Source organism: Hemiscyllium ocellatum, chromosome 32, assembly GCF_020745735.1.
Source record: "Hemiscyllium ocellatum isolate sHemOce1 chromosome 32, sHemOce1.pat.X.cur, whole genome shotgun sequence".
Lineage (NCBI taxonomy): Eukaryota > Metazoa > Chordata > Chondrichthyes > Orectolobiformes > Hemiscylliidae > Hemiscyllium > Hemiscyllium ocellatum.
In genome coordinates, this window is record NC_083432.1 from 11,939,933 (window position 1) to 11,955,153 (window position 15,221).

At 43.5% G+C, this 15,221-nt stretch overlaps 1 protein-coding gene across 1 annotated transcript in view; it reads right to left on the bottom strand.

Moving 5' to 3' along the window:
- The window catches only part of mrc2 (mannose receptor, C type 2), a 278,995-nt gene that overhangs the window by 103,949 nt on the left and 159,825 nt on the right, over nt 1-15,221 (bottom strand). Inside the window, exons 9-11 of the mRNA XM_060848970.1 lie at nt 13,706-13,822; nt 8,418-8,533; nt 5,521-5,666 (exon numbers count right to left, since the gene is read on the bottom strand). Of these exons, the coding sequence (XP_060704953.1) occupies nt 5,521-5,666; nt 8,418-8,533; nt 13,706-13,822 (379 nt within the window). The remainder of the gene's footprint in view (nt 1-5,520; nt 5,667-8,417; nt 8,534-13,705; nt 13,823-15,221) is intronic.

Genomic DNA, 15,221 nt, shown 5'->3' on the forward strand with positions numbered 1-15,221 from the left:
TTTCTGACTTGTACCCATGATGGCTCATTAGAGAAACCCTCCTCAGCGACATCCCTTTCTGCGACTGTTATACTACCCCTGATTAGCAATGCCAATCCCCCAACTCTTTTACCTCCCTCCCTATTCCTTTTGAAACATTTAAACCCCAGAACATCCAGCAACTATTGTGATATCCAAGTCTCCATAACAGCTACAACATTGTAGGTCCAAGTACTGATCCATGCTCTTAAGTTCATCACTCTTATTCCTGACACTTCTTGCATCAAAATAGACACACTTTGTCTATTTTCTGAGAAGTTATTTATGTCTTCTGTGAACACAGAACTGGAGTAATGATTAAAGTGCTCTGCAATTTCCTTGTTCTGCATTACTAATTGTCCTATTTCAGAATGATACTGAATTTTTATGGTGCCATTTGGCCCACTATGTCTGCCCCAACTCTCTGAGCATTTCAACTTAGTGCCTATGTCCAGCCTTTACCCCATAATGCTGCATATTGTTTCTATTTAAATAACCAATCAAAGCCCTCTTAACTACCTTGACTGAACCTGACTCCACCACAGTTCCAGGCAGTGCTTTCACTCTTTGTGTGAAAGAGGTTTTTTTCACCTTGCATTTGTTTTTTCTTTGACAAAATACTTTAAAACAATGGCCTCTGGTTCTCGTTCCTTTTGCAAGCGGGAACGATTTCTCTTATTTACTCTATCCAAGCCCCTCAGCCTTCTCCTCTTCAAGGAAATCAGTCCCAACATTTCCAATTTTTCCTCATAATTAAGCTGTCTCACACCTGGATCCATTCATGTAAACTGCTTCTGCACTGTCTTGAATGCTTTCACATCCTTAGCGTGTGGCTTCCACTATTATACATATTGTATCCTCTCTGCTCTTGTAAACAATGCCTCAATACTGAAATCCAGAAAACTGAAACAAACTGAGAAACTCAGCGGGCCTAGCAACATCTGTGGAGAGAGAAACAAGAGCCAATGTTTCAAGTCTGGTAGTTTTTAATACTGTGAGTTTTATGAGCTCTCTTATCTGTCCTGCAATCTTTCATAACTTATGACTGTATACACTCCGGCCCAGAATAAGATGCTCTATATGATATTGCCTGTCCACTTGTACCATTTCACATTACTCCCTATTGATCTACTTTTGCCACTAGTCCATCGTCTATACCAATGTAATGTTATTTTGAAATTTTACACTGTCTTTCTCAGTTTGCAATTTTCCCGAGTTTTGTATCATCCACAAACCTTGAAACCTGACCCTTGTCTAGTTCGTTTGTCTATGTCGAGAAAGCAAGGGTCTCAATACCGATGCCGGGGGAACTCCACTACAAACTTTTCAGCTAAAAAATATTTATTACCCTCATTACTCCGTGAACTATCTTTCAGTCAGTTTTTACCATGTTTCTGTTGTCTCTTTACCCCGCGACTAAAAACTTGTATCACAAACATGTTATGTAGCACAGTATCAAATGCCTTTTAGATATCCAATGGCCTTGACTCATCACCTTTCTGTTACCTCTTCAATTTTCTACTTGATACCTGTCACCAGCATATTTTTATTCTTTAACTTGATTTCTATCTCCAGGGAGAGTTTGGTTGTTTGTCCTACCTTTCCCTTTTGAGGGAATATACTGTGATTGTCTCTAAACCATCTCCTCTTTGAAGGCAGCCTATTGTTCAGCTATGACAGTATGTTGCTGGGAAAGCACAGCAGGTCAGGCAGCATCCGAGGAACAAGAGAATCGACGTTTCAGGCATAAGCCCTTCATCAAGAATGAGACTTGTGGGTCGGGGCTGAGAGATAAATGGTGGTGGGGGAGTTGAGAAAGCGATAGGCGTATGAAGTTGAGGGAGAAGGTGATAGGTCGGAGGAGGGGAGGGGGGGTGATGGACAGGTCCGGAGGGTGGTGAGTCAAGTTGGAGGCTTGGGACTGGGATAATGAGGGGGGAGGGGGAATGAGGAAGCTGTTGAAATCGACATTTATCCTGCGTGGTTGCAAGTCCCAAGGTGGAATGTGAAGCATTCTTCCTCCAGGTGTAGGGTAGTGACGGTTTGGCGGTGGAGGAGGTCCAGGACCTGCATGTCTTTGACGGAGTAGGAGTGTCCCAAAGACCACCATCCCACCATCCTGTGGCTGAACACTTCAACTCCCCCTCCCACTCCGTCAAAGACTTGTAGGTCCTGGGCCTCCTCCACCGCCAAATTGTTACCACCTGACGCCTGGAGGAAGAAAGCCTCATCTTTGGGACCCTGCAACCACATGGGATAAATGTGGATTTCAACAGCTTCCTCGTTTCCTCTCCCCCCACATTATCCCAGTCCCAAGCCTCCAACTCGGCACTGTCCTCCAGACCTGTCCATCAATCCATGCTCTGACCTATCACCTTCTCCCTCACCTTCATCCACGTATCGCTTTCTCAGCTACCCATCCCACCCACCTCCCATTTATCTCTCAGCCCTGACCCACAAGCCTCATTCCTGATGAAGGGTTTATGCCTGAAACATTGATTCGCATGTTCCTCGGATGCTGCCTGACCTACTGTGCTTTCCCAGCAACACACACTCGACTCTGATCTCTAGCATCTGCAGTCCTCAATTTCTCCTTTTGTTCAGTTATGGTCAACCTTCTGTTTTAGTCTGTCTTGCCCAGCTGTCTTCTTGCCTCATTGAAGTTGGTTCTCTGGCAGGGGATTATTCTTATGCTGGATTGATCAATGTCGTTTTTCATTACCATCCTAAACCTCATGATTATCATGATTACCAGGCTCTAAATATTACCCCATTGTCACTTCCAACTTACTTGGTTCACCTCATTCCCAAGAACCAGGTCCAGCAGTGACTTCCTTCTTGTTATACTTCACATATATTGCTGGAGGAAATTCTCCCAAACACACTGATGAACACCTGCCCCTCATTGCCCCATACGCTACTATTATCCTGGTCTCTAGTTTGGCAATTAAAATTCCCTGTTATAATTATTCTATGATATGTATATCTCTCTGTAACTTCCTTGCAGATTTGTTCTACATCCCTCCCACTTGTTAGTGGTCTACAAATTACACCAACCAATGTAACTGCACCCTTCTAGTTTGTTACAGCTAACCAAATTGATTCTATTCTTGAATCCTCTTTCTTCTGCAATGCTCTCTTTAACCAAAAATACAACTCCTTTTTAGTCTTTTCTATTTTTTCTGAACACCTTGCAACCAAGAACATTTAACATCCAGACTTGAACTACCTTCAGACAAGTCTCTGTTATTGCTTCAACAACATAATTCTACACTGCAGTCTGTACATGTAACCCCAGTCTTATTAACTATACACAGTGCATTACACACACACTGTAACCCTGATTTAGAATTTGTTATTTTCTCCTTTACTCTGACTCTACTTACTAATTTATTATTCTCTATTTTAGAGCTATATCCTCTTCTAGCATTTTGTGCTCTGGTATTACTCCCTAGCATTATCCCTTGGCTGCCACACCCCTGCTGAGTTAGTTTAAAACCTCCCCAATAGCACCAGAAAAACAGCCCATCAGGAAATCTGACTTTGTTCAAATGCAGTTAGATTAGATTAGATTACTTACAGTGTGGAAACAGGCCCTTCGGCCCAACAAGTCCACACCGACTCGCTGAAGCGCACCCACCCAGATTTATCCCTGCACCTAAACACAACGGGCAATTTAGCATGGCCAATTCATCTAACCTGCACATTTTTGTGTGTGTGGGAGGAAACCGGAGCACCCGGAGGAAACCCACACATTCAGTCGCATGAGGCGGGAATTGAACCCGGGTCTCTGGCGCTGTGAGGCAGCAATGCTAGCCACTGTGCCGCCCATAGGTGGCACAGCTTACATAGGTGCCATCTTCTCTAAAGTCAGACCCAGTGTCCAGGGAATCTAAATCACTCTCTCATGCACCATACTTTCAGCCATGCATTTATCTGTTTAACTTCCTAATTCTGGACTCACTTGCATGTGGCACTGGAACGGTGGCACAGTGGTTAGCACTGCTGCCTCACAGCGCCTGAGACCCGGGTTCAGTTCCCGACTCAGGCGACTGACTGTGTGGAGTTTGCACGTTCTCCCCGTGTCTGCGTGGGTTTCCTCCGGGTGCTCCGGTTTCCTCCCACAGTCCAAAGATGTGCGGGTCAGGTGAATTGGCCATGCTAAATTGCCCGTAGTGTTAGGTAAGGGGTAAATGTAGGGGTATGGGTGGGTTTCGCTTCGGCGGGTCGGTGTGGACTTGTTGGGCCGACGGGCCTGTTTCCACACTGTAAATCTAATCTAATCTAATCTAATCTGGAAGTTACGACTTCATAGGTTCTGCTTGCTAATTTTCTACTTAGCTCCCAAAATTCTGATTACATTCCCCTTCCTGTGAGGGAGCTACATTTGTCTTTGTTGATCTTTCTCTTTTTACATACTTCTAGAAGGTCTTATAGTCTGCTTTCATGTTCTTTACAAGTTTACTCATATTCTATTTTTCTCTTCTTAATCCAAGTCTTGGTCTTTGCTGACTTCTTAATTGTTCTCAATGGTCAGACTTGCTATTTTTCCTTTCAATTTTATAGGACTCCACTTTGGATCTAATACTATCTTTAACCTCTTTCATTAGTCATGGTTGTCCTGTTGTATTTTTGTGCCAGAAAGCTTTAATAATGTTGAAGTACATGTATTTGTTCCCGAAAGAATGCCTTTTAATTAAGTTATCTCTTATTTTGCAGGCAAATCATGTTTCATACATTTATAGTTTCCTTTGTTTAGATTTGCCCTAGCTTAGGATTGGACTACTTTACTTGCTATTCTAATTAAGAATTCAATCATGTTATAGTCAGTCTTCCTAAAAGGGCCTCATATAACATGTTAATTTGGCAGACCCAGTCTGGCAGCTACATACTTTCTTACTTGGCCAGCTTGGTAATGGGCATTGACGCCTCTACCGAGAGGACGTAACATGCCCTTGTCACTGTGAGTACTTCTAAGGGGTGTTCAACATGGAGCAGAACTGACTCATCAATTGAGGGTTGGTGGGGAGGGGATCAGTACTCCGTAATCAGCAGGAGGTTGATGTCCAAGAGACACCCTGGTGAAACCTTCTGCTTAACCTGATGCAAAGAGACCCCCTGAATCTGGAATCAGGATTGAGCATTTTTTTAGGCCACTCGCCATGAGTATGACGTGTATGGAAACACAGGAGTTAAGAGCAAGTGGCAGCCATTCAGCCCTTTAAGGCCATTTCTGAGACAATGCAATTTGAGTTTGTACAAATGCACATTCTCAATCTACATTCATATCCAGAGAAAATTCACCCCCCTAAAGGCCTGCTTTGCTTCCTAAGGCTAGTGAGTGGGATAGAGGGGTTGCATGTACATAGCTGGATGGTCATGTTCTCCAACTGTTTCCCCAAAGCTGCTGAGTTGAAATCTGTTGCAGGTATGCTACTCCCAAGTGATGCTTGCTAAAATCTTCCACTTGATCGGCAAAGTCTAAAGGAGTCACATGATTACCTGGTTGGTTTAGGTTCCAGTTAGTGAAGGAGACGGCATCACCACCCATCCATTGGAAGACCCCTGGGTGGTTGGCGTCTTGTAGAGCTGTCCAGAAGTTGCCGGAGCGACCAAGGATAAGGCTGATGATGAATGACTGCTCGAATCTAACAGAAAGCACAGAGACCAGAGTCATAAACGACAGCAGCTTCAAAAAATTAAAACATAGCTTCTAAAGAACAGATTAGATTAATGGGATATTCATCAACAACCTTTCAATGAATGGTAAAGTCAGAGTTCCAGATGTGGGTATTCCAAATTATGACAGAGGTAGAAATTGCAACACCGCATGCCTGGCCAATTAACCCAATTATTCAGGTACCCTGGAGAATGTCCCTTGGTTACTTGTCTCTGAATAACTACCCAATTTCACTCTATGACTATAAAGCAAACTCACATCAATTGAGGAACACCCTCTCCAGCTGGAATATCCATAACCAACAAGGAGATCTCTGGATAACCAATCCCTCTGCAAGCCACAGAGTACTTGGTGTGATTCGGGGTTGTGGTGGGAGTGGTGGGCAGTTGAGGGGGGAGATAAACTGGCACTGATGGGCCGTGGCATCCCACAAAGTTCTCAATTAGTCTCTGCTCCCTCTTCACCACTTTACATTTCCTGAGAACAGGCACAGGGAGAGTTTTTACCCCACATTGGAATGTTACAGTCTGAACTTGCACACGGAGTTGGTGTGCATTTTAATTGCAGCACTCACGATACCTCACACTCTCAAGCTCAACAGCCAGAGCAGGGTTCATGTGTAAATAGCCAGGAAAGGCCAACAGAGGTAAGTTTTATAAGATACTGTTATAAGATAAGAAACTACTCCCATTTGCCAGTATTTGGCCCATATCCTCTCAACCGTTCCTATTCATGTACCTGTCCACATGTGTTTTAAATGTTATAATTGTACCTGCATCTACCACTTCCTTTGACAGCTCATTCAATACACACACCATCCTGTGTGAAAAAGTGGCCCCTGAAATCCTTTTAAATCTTTCCCCTCTCACCAACCTAGAGGGCATAGTTTAGTTTGGGAAACCTGGTCAGTGTGGACAAGTTGTTTCCATGCTGAATGACTCTCTGATAGGGAATTTCAGAAAGTAGTTAAAATGTGCAACTAACATACTCAAGGCATAGTTGATTTGTATTTAATAGGAAATTAATGGTGGTGTGATTAAAAGCAGAGATGCATAGAGGCCCTTGCAAATCTCTCCTTCCTTCGATGCTCCTTCAAAGCTACCTCCATCACTGAGGATTTGTCCCCTGTCTGATCCTTTAATGTGATAGGATGTCACATTTTGTAAAAGCCATACAAATTTTGTTCAAGGTGTTGTATCATGATAACTGAAAATGTCTTGCTGGAAAAGCGCAGCAGGTCAGGCAACATCCAAGGAGCAGGAGAATCGACGTTTCGCGCATGAGCCCTTCTTCAGGAATGAGGAAAGTGTGTCCAGCAGGCTAAGATAAAAGGTAGGAGGAGAGACTTGGGGGAGGGGCGTTGGAAATGCGATAGGTGGAAGGAGATCAAGGTGAGGGTGATAGGCTGGAGTGGGGGTGGGGAGGTCAGGAAGAAGATTGCAGGTTAGGAAGGTGGTGCTGAGTTCGAGGGATTTGACTGAGACAAGGTGGGGGGGGGGAGGGGGAGGGGAAATGAGGGAACTAGAGAAATCTGAGTTCATCCCTTGTGGTTGGAGGGTTTGTAGACGAAAGATGAGGCGCTCTTCCTCCAGCGTTGTGTTGCTATGATCTGGCGATAGAGGAGTCCAAGGACCAGCATGTCCTTGGTGGAGTGGGAGGGGGAGTTGAAGTGTTGAGCCACGGGGTGGGTGGGTTGCTCAACACTTCAACTCCCCCTCCCACTCCATCAAGGACATGCAGGTCCTTGGACTCCTCCATCGCTAGACCATTGTAACATGATGCTGGAGGAAGAGCGCCTCATCTTCCGCCTAAGAACCCTCCAACCACAAGGGATGAACTCAGATTTCTCTAGTTTCCTCATTTCCCCTCCCCCCACCTTGTCTCAGTCAAGTCCCTCAAACTCAGCACTGCCTTCCTAACCTGCAATCTTCTTCCTGACCTCTCCGCCCCCACCCCCACTCCGGCCTATCACCCTCACCTTGATCTCCTTCCACCTATCGCATTACCAATGCCCTGCCCCCAATTCCCTCCTCCCTATCTTTTATCTTAGCCTGCTGGACACACTTTCCTCATTCCTGAAGAAGGGCTCATGCCCAAAACATTGATTCTCCTGCTCCTTGGATGCTGCCTGACCTGCTTCGCTTTTCCAGCAACACATTTTCAGCTCTGATCTCCAACATCTGCAGTGATCACTTTCTCCTCGTTGTACTATGATAAAGTCATTATCTAAACTGGACTACTACGGGAAGTAGGGAAGGAGTCCTTTAGCATGCTACATGACCTAAACAGCTCCTGAGAGAGACTGATTCCACTGTGGTGCACACTAGAGAGGAAGATGTAAATAGGCAATATGCAAACAACAACATGTATTTACATAATGCCTTTTCCATTAGCTTCACAAGAGCATCATTAAATAAAATATGACACCGAGCCATATGAGGTGATCTGTGGTTAGATGATCTAAAGCTTGGTCAAAAAGATACATTTTAAGGAGTGCCTTAAAGGAGGTAAGTGAGGTTGAAAAATAGAGAAGTGTATAAAGAGGGAATTACAGAGCTTGGGGCTTAGGAAGGCAAAGGCAAAGGCACCAGTGGTGGTATGATTAAAAGCAGGGATGCACAGAGGCTCTGGCAATACTGATCTATTTGGTGCTGCAGTGGGAGCACTAAGGCCCAAGTTGTTTGCCCTCAGTTTGTGTGACTACAGGATTCTCACGTACCTGTTCAGAATCGTCACAAGGGTGGACCTTTGTCCTGTGCATTTCTTCAAGGCCTCATCGAAGGTCACTGATTCCTCACCCACAAAATAGCAGGAAGAGCCGTGCAACCTCCAACCCTGAGTGAGAGGAAACACTTTGTTAGTGAAAATCCAAATGGGCTGATGTAGTGCTATACCAGTCAGAGCAGTGTGTCATGATCTCAGTTGATGTTATTACCAGACAGCTCAAATCCCAGACAGGAATCTGGCTTGACAGATCCAATTTTATTTGTTTTGATGTAACAAACTAGTCTGTCACTGAAACTTAAACACATATGCTGCAGACTTTGCTTTAACAATCAAATGAAGTTTATTACAAAAATTAGATAAAATAGAATAATCCAAAATTATACAAATTCCAAGATTTTTAAACAGACAGTAAAAGAATTAATCCCAAAACATTCCTTAATACATTGAAATGACACAAAACTGTTTTGTATAATACACGTCTAGTACAGTTCCCGAAACACCACTTGTATAATACTCAGAACAGAGTCCTTGTACCTAACAGCTCATTAGGTTTAGGTCAATTGTGACTTCATATTTCAGGCTGGAACTTAATGGCTCTTCGTGGAGCTACCACATTTCTAAGCTCCAATGTACTCAGCTTTAAGTAACATCTTTGAAGTTTTTTATCCCAGCACTTCTGATCTCAGATTAACACTAATTCTTCACTCCAAGCTAATTTAGTTTACAATATCTATTAGTCCTTTCCCAGAAGCACTGCTTTATACAGCCAGCCTATTCCAAGAACTTCACAGGACTGCCCCACACAAAGTCAAAAGTGAAATTAAAATTCTTTTTCGGCTATGGGAGTCTCCACTAAGTTTTAAAAAAAGGAAATTTCAGAACTCTTGAGCATAACTTTAAGGCCCTTACTGGGTCACAAATAATCTAGACTGAACAAGCGCCAATAGAGCATAAAAACCACTCACTCTACAGCCAGGCTTCAAAACTTTTTTGGAAGAAATCACCATAGTTAGAGAAATAATCACAAGTTAATTATTAAGTTCAGACACGCAGAAAATAAGGCAGAAACCCAAACTCATACTAAGTAACATTGAAAGTTACACATCTTTGCATCACAAGTGAAAGGCAGTGTTGCCATTAATGGAGTTCCAGCTCTTGACTTGGTAGCTTCCATAAACAGACCTGCATCATCTCAGAACTGTAACGAACAACAGCCTAAAACAAGAACAACAGTTATTTCATTTGAACATAAGAAGCCTGGATCCTATTTCTGACAGGGAGCTCAAGATATAGGAGAGCAACAGCATTTTTACTGTTTTGAAAACATACTTCATTACACCAGAACACACTAGTTACTTTCCCTCCTAATCCTTCAACTTTGTTGTTAATGTCTGTTACTACTCAGATAAGTCATATGCAAAAATTAACATTCTTACTATTCTGGCGGGTTTCAAAGTCAATGCACTTACCAAGAAGATTTAGGTCTGAGATTAATACCAAGCATCTGGAAAGTATTTCAAAACCATGAAAAAAATTTGTATTATAATTGATGATGTGTAAAAGGGAACTCTGTACTCCTTCAGACCCAGGGAACATGTGTTGCAGAAAGTCTGATGGTTTTATACCAACTCCCTTCTCCATCTCAAATGGCCTCAGGTGAAACAAACCCATGGCAGCAAGCCTTTAGGGGCTCTTTAATACTAGACTGGAGGACATGAAGAAAATCTACTCCCAACATCTGAGGATGCTCATATACATTTACAAACTTCATGCAAAGCATCTGCTAATTCTAATGTACAGAAAATCAAGAGAGCCATAAAACAGACTCCATGCTCAACATCTGGGGCAGGATTCCTCAGACACCAGGGGCTCCCTCAACACGCATGCCTGCACTGATTCCTGCTGCCCCACAGCCATTTAACATACCATGAATCATTAACTGGCCACTTTAAGGGCAACAATACACAAAGGTGAGTGGGTCACCCCAAGTCCCAACTGCTTCTTGTAAAATGGGAGACACATTGGGGCGGTTGGCTGGTAGGCAAATCGGGGCTGTGTAGGTGAGTAGGATGCATACAGGCAGATGGGTGGTGGACAGGCCACACACCTCCATTTACAAATGCTGCTTGAAGCCAGAGGGTGAAGGGCCATCTAATTTAATGTACACTTAGAATATAAACTCATCTCAGGTAGCATTGTTAAACAGGGCATGACACAATAGCCTCCCATTTTGAAACCCTCTTGGTATTCCAATTTACTGAAGAAAATGGAGCTGAGTATTAGCTGTGGCTGATTGGACACCACCTAGTTTGTGCATGTGACTTCTACATTAAATTTCTACTCCACCATCTTCCTTCTTTCGTTTCTGAAAGCGAGGGAGGGGCAGTTTGGTGCGATATAGCTGTTGCATACTATTCTGAAATTTTATTCTGATATTCTTTCTTGGTCTCTCCAGCCTGCATGTTTAGAAAAATTCCTTGCCATGGTATCACTGTTCCTAGGACTTCATTCTATAGCTCCCTTGAGCCTGCACTAAGATGGTTGTTTATTCTCGAATGAATCAGAAGATTAACTCCAGAAAATGAGTTTGGGAATCAAACAAAAATAAAAAATCAGTCTAAGTCTAAATACTGTTGAATTGAGAATTTTCTGACTGTAGCAAATCATTTCTGGCACAGAATGAAGTAGTTAGAGTAACAAAGGAAACACAGGCTGCCAGGAGGGTCAGAGGTTCAGAATGAGCTCAGCTATTAGATTAATGGAGTTTAACTCGACAGATGGTAAGCAATGTCTTCATAAAGACCACTGCAGGGTGCAGAAATTTCTTCTTTCTCCCTTTCACATCAGGGAAACTGAACTCGTCCTCTCAAGTGTAAGGATGGTCAACAGTCAACTAAATCCCTCAAGGGGTTTTACTCCAACGGGAATAGAAAGTTCACTTGATGTTCAATGGGAAAGAATTGAGAGCACAGCACTAGATCAGTACCATTCACAGGCTTGTTGAAGAAATCATTAAAGTAAAACATGAACAAACTCCCATTTATAAACATTATTTAAAATCTCTGACATTGCAAAGTGCATTAAAGGGAATGGCAATGAGTCGACACAATGATAATGGAAGTGGAAAGAGGGTGGAAATCTGTGCAAGCCACTAAGTTGGAAAAGGGCGGTAAGGTGGCTCAGTGTTTAGCACTGCTTCCTCACAGTGCCAGGGACCTAAGTTCGATTCCAGCCTTGGGTGACTTTCTATTTGGAGTTTGCACATGCTACCTGTGGGTTTCCTCCAGGTGCTTCGGTTTCCTCCCACAGTCCAAAGATGTGCAGATTAGGTGGATTGGCCAAACTGAAATTGTCCATGGTGTTCAGGGATGTGTCGGCTAGGTAGATAGCCATGGTATATGTGGAGTTATGGGATATGGTAATGGCCTAGCTTTTGGTGGGATGCTCTTCAGAGTGTTGGTGTGGACTCGATGGGCTGAATGGTCTCTTTCCATACTGTAGAGATTCTATGGTTCTGAAAAGGTGTTCTCCCTGGAGCAAAGGAGATTAAGAAAATGTGCACTTGATAGAGATGTACAAGATTACACCAGGATAATATAGACAAGAAGAAAATGCTCTCATTTGCTGGTGATACATGAACTAGAAGGCACAGATTGAAGATTTATGGCAAGTAGTGCATGGTGGTGGGTCAGGGCAGGAACTACTGTGAGGAAGACATTTTTTTTTACCTAGATTATTAATGAACTGGAAATCCCCATATATGAGGGAGGTGAAATGGAGAGGATCAAGGATTTCAAAAGAAAATGGGATGGGTAATTGAGGGAAATATACTTGCAGGGACAGGGTGTGACAATGAGACTGACATGCTATCTAGAGAGCTTGTATAGATTCGATGAACCAAATGGACTCCTTCAATATCATATTTCCCAGAGGGGGGAGAAGCCAGCTACAGTAAAAATGAGAACCCATCATGGAAAATAAAACATCAGGAACCATTTAACAAGGCAATTCGACAGTCTGGCATCATCATAAATCTCAAACTGTAAACCTGCCAGCTTCTACAAATCTTTGCCAGTCTATGCCAGTCTCTGTGCAGGGAGCCAGTTTCATCGTCATCTTTCCCAATGCTAATGGCCGCAATTCTGATGTTTGGGAACATCACTTAGAACAAACTTTCACAGGTACAGGTTAAATAGTTATAATTCCAAAAATCATTTTTTTAATTCTCTCATGGGGAATGGGCATCGTTGGCTGGCCAGTATTTATTATCTGTCCCTAGTTACCCTTCAGAAGGTGGTGGGGGTCTTGCTGTATCCCACATCTGGTTCTTCTAGTTATTGTTTTGACCCACACCATATTTCGTCACATGGTTAGGTTATCCTATCTAGTAGCTATTTGCTTTTAAAATAATGTTGTAAGCAGCCTTATTTCAAATCTGTACAAACCAAGAATATCATAATAGAATATGCAGTGAAATGTGAATAGGTGATAATCATCAGTTTGCCATTAACCTGTTTATGGCAAATCACTGGTAGGTTTCATTAAAAACTTAAAATGAAGGTATTTCTAACACTTGGAGACAGTACATAATGGGTGATAACAAGCTAGTTGACCTTGGCTGTGTGACATTAGTGTATGAACAAACTCTTAAGGTAAGAGTTTGTAGTTTGTTAAAAATTACACAGCACCAGGTTATAGTCCAACAGTTTATTTGAAAGCACTAGTTTTCGGAGCGCTGCTCCTTCATCAGGTGGTTGTGTTCACACTACAACCACCTGGTGAAGCAGCGCTCCGAAAGCTAGTGCTTCCAAATCAACCTGTTGGACCGAAGGGCTCTGGCCCGAAACGTCGAATTTCCTGTTCCTTGGATGCTGCCTAACCTGCTGTGCTTTAACCAGCAACACATTTTCATCTATAACCTGATACTGTATGATTTTTAACTTTGTACCCCCAGTCCATCACTGGCATCTCCAAATCAGTTCGTCCTTTGACTGACATTGTACTGTAGCTTGTAATAATTCCTGATACTTGAGATCAGAGGGACAGCTAGGTCATGGTCAGTTTACTGGTTATCAACTGGTCATCAGAGGAGAATGGAGGGGGGGGATAGAGGGGAGGAGGGGGGAGGGAGGGAGGAAGAGAGGCAGGTGAGATGGAGAGAGAAGAGAAGAAAAGGGAGAGGGGATGAAATGTTCCAAGGGATTCGAGGAAAAGGTTCAAATGAGAAAGGAAGAGAGGGCAAGGCAAATGAGGTGGACAGGACAATGTTAATTTACTGACCTTTGCACAGCCAAGATTGTCTTCCAAGAGCTCCTCCTCCTCTTCTGAGGAGCAACTGGGTTTCTTGCAGATGGAAGGCAGCGTGAGGTTACAAGGCCCATCATTCCAACGTCCCTCCTAGATGAGTAAAGAGAAAGCGGTTGTATTTGATGTTGAGCGCTGTTGAAAACACAGATACATTAGCTAGTCCAAGGACAACCATCAAGTTGACTGTCACTATTTAACAGTGAACTGATTTTCCCAGAGTTAAATCTTACTGTGAATTCCAGTTTAAGTTTCATCTAAGGCAGCAGTTCCATGTAAGGGATTTTATTCTGGTTGCACACACACAAAGCCCATATCCAAATTCTTTTTTGTGTGTGGTTTTGTAAAGGTCAAGTAACACTTGATCAATCCCTTCTCCTCCTGACATTCAATCATTCCCAAGTTGAGCATGAATATATTACAGACTCTGGTAATCCCCCTATTCCTCACTCACTACACCTCTGACTGGTCACTCCCTCCCTAAACAACCCCTTCCTCAGCTGATTATGACTCCTCATCTATTTCCCGAGATGGTCACTCTCTCTCCTGTGTCCCCAGTGCAGGTCACTCATTCCCTAACACCCCCAACCAGAGCCAATCACTCCTCCTTGACACAGTCCCCTTGCCCCGATCCAGTTACTCCCTCCTCCCCTCAAACAGCTGGTCATTCCCCATTGTCTTTCTTCAAGGTTGGTCAGTCCGAGGCAAGCAGGTCAACTCTGTTGCATACTCCAGCCCACATCCAGTGATGGTCACCCAACTCTGCCCCAGACTCTGACCTCCCATCACTCCCTGAACCCACAGTCACCTCCACCAATTGCCTGAAAGTCAGTCAGTCCACCCTGTCCCTACAGCAAGCTCATCCACAGTCAATCCCTGCAGCTAAACCCCTTCCTTTTTTCAGATCACTCAGACTCTGTTCTTGTTGACAGCAGATTCGATTTCCTTGTCTCAAACCTCCCGGTGCCCTAATAAATGTCCATTTATTGACAATTGATTACCAGCTCCTTCTTGCAGGACACAGCCTCAACTGGGACAAGGTGGAGTCACACTCTCAGTTGTTCCTGCTGAGGGGATGGGTGGGGGGAGGCTGAAGGTGACATATGTCACTGTAATTGGTGACAAATTTGAGTCACCAATCCCGCTGTGTATTTCTGCCCTCTGTTTTTGCCATGACCACAGGAATTTATAAATATTAGACACTTGTATGATGACCTCTTGTAACTTAAATGATGTTACTATGATGCAAATAGCAGTTATCTTTCCACCAAAGTTTTAGCCCCCAGGGATTCCCCTGCCCTACATCACACCCAGATTCGGATACCCCAGACTGCTTCACACCCAGAGAGGGTATTTTTAAATTCACTCGTGGAAAGTGGGTGTTGCTGGCTGGACCAGCATTTATTGCCTGTCTCTGGTTGCCCTTGAGAAGGTGGAGTTGAGCTACCTTCTTGAACTGCTGCAGTCCTTGTGCTGTAGGTTTACCTACAAT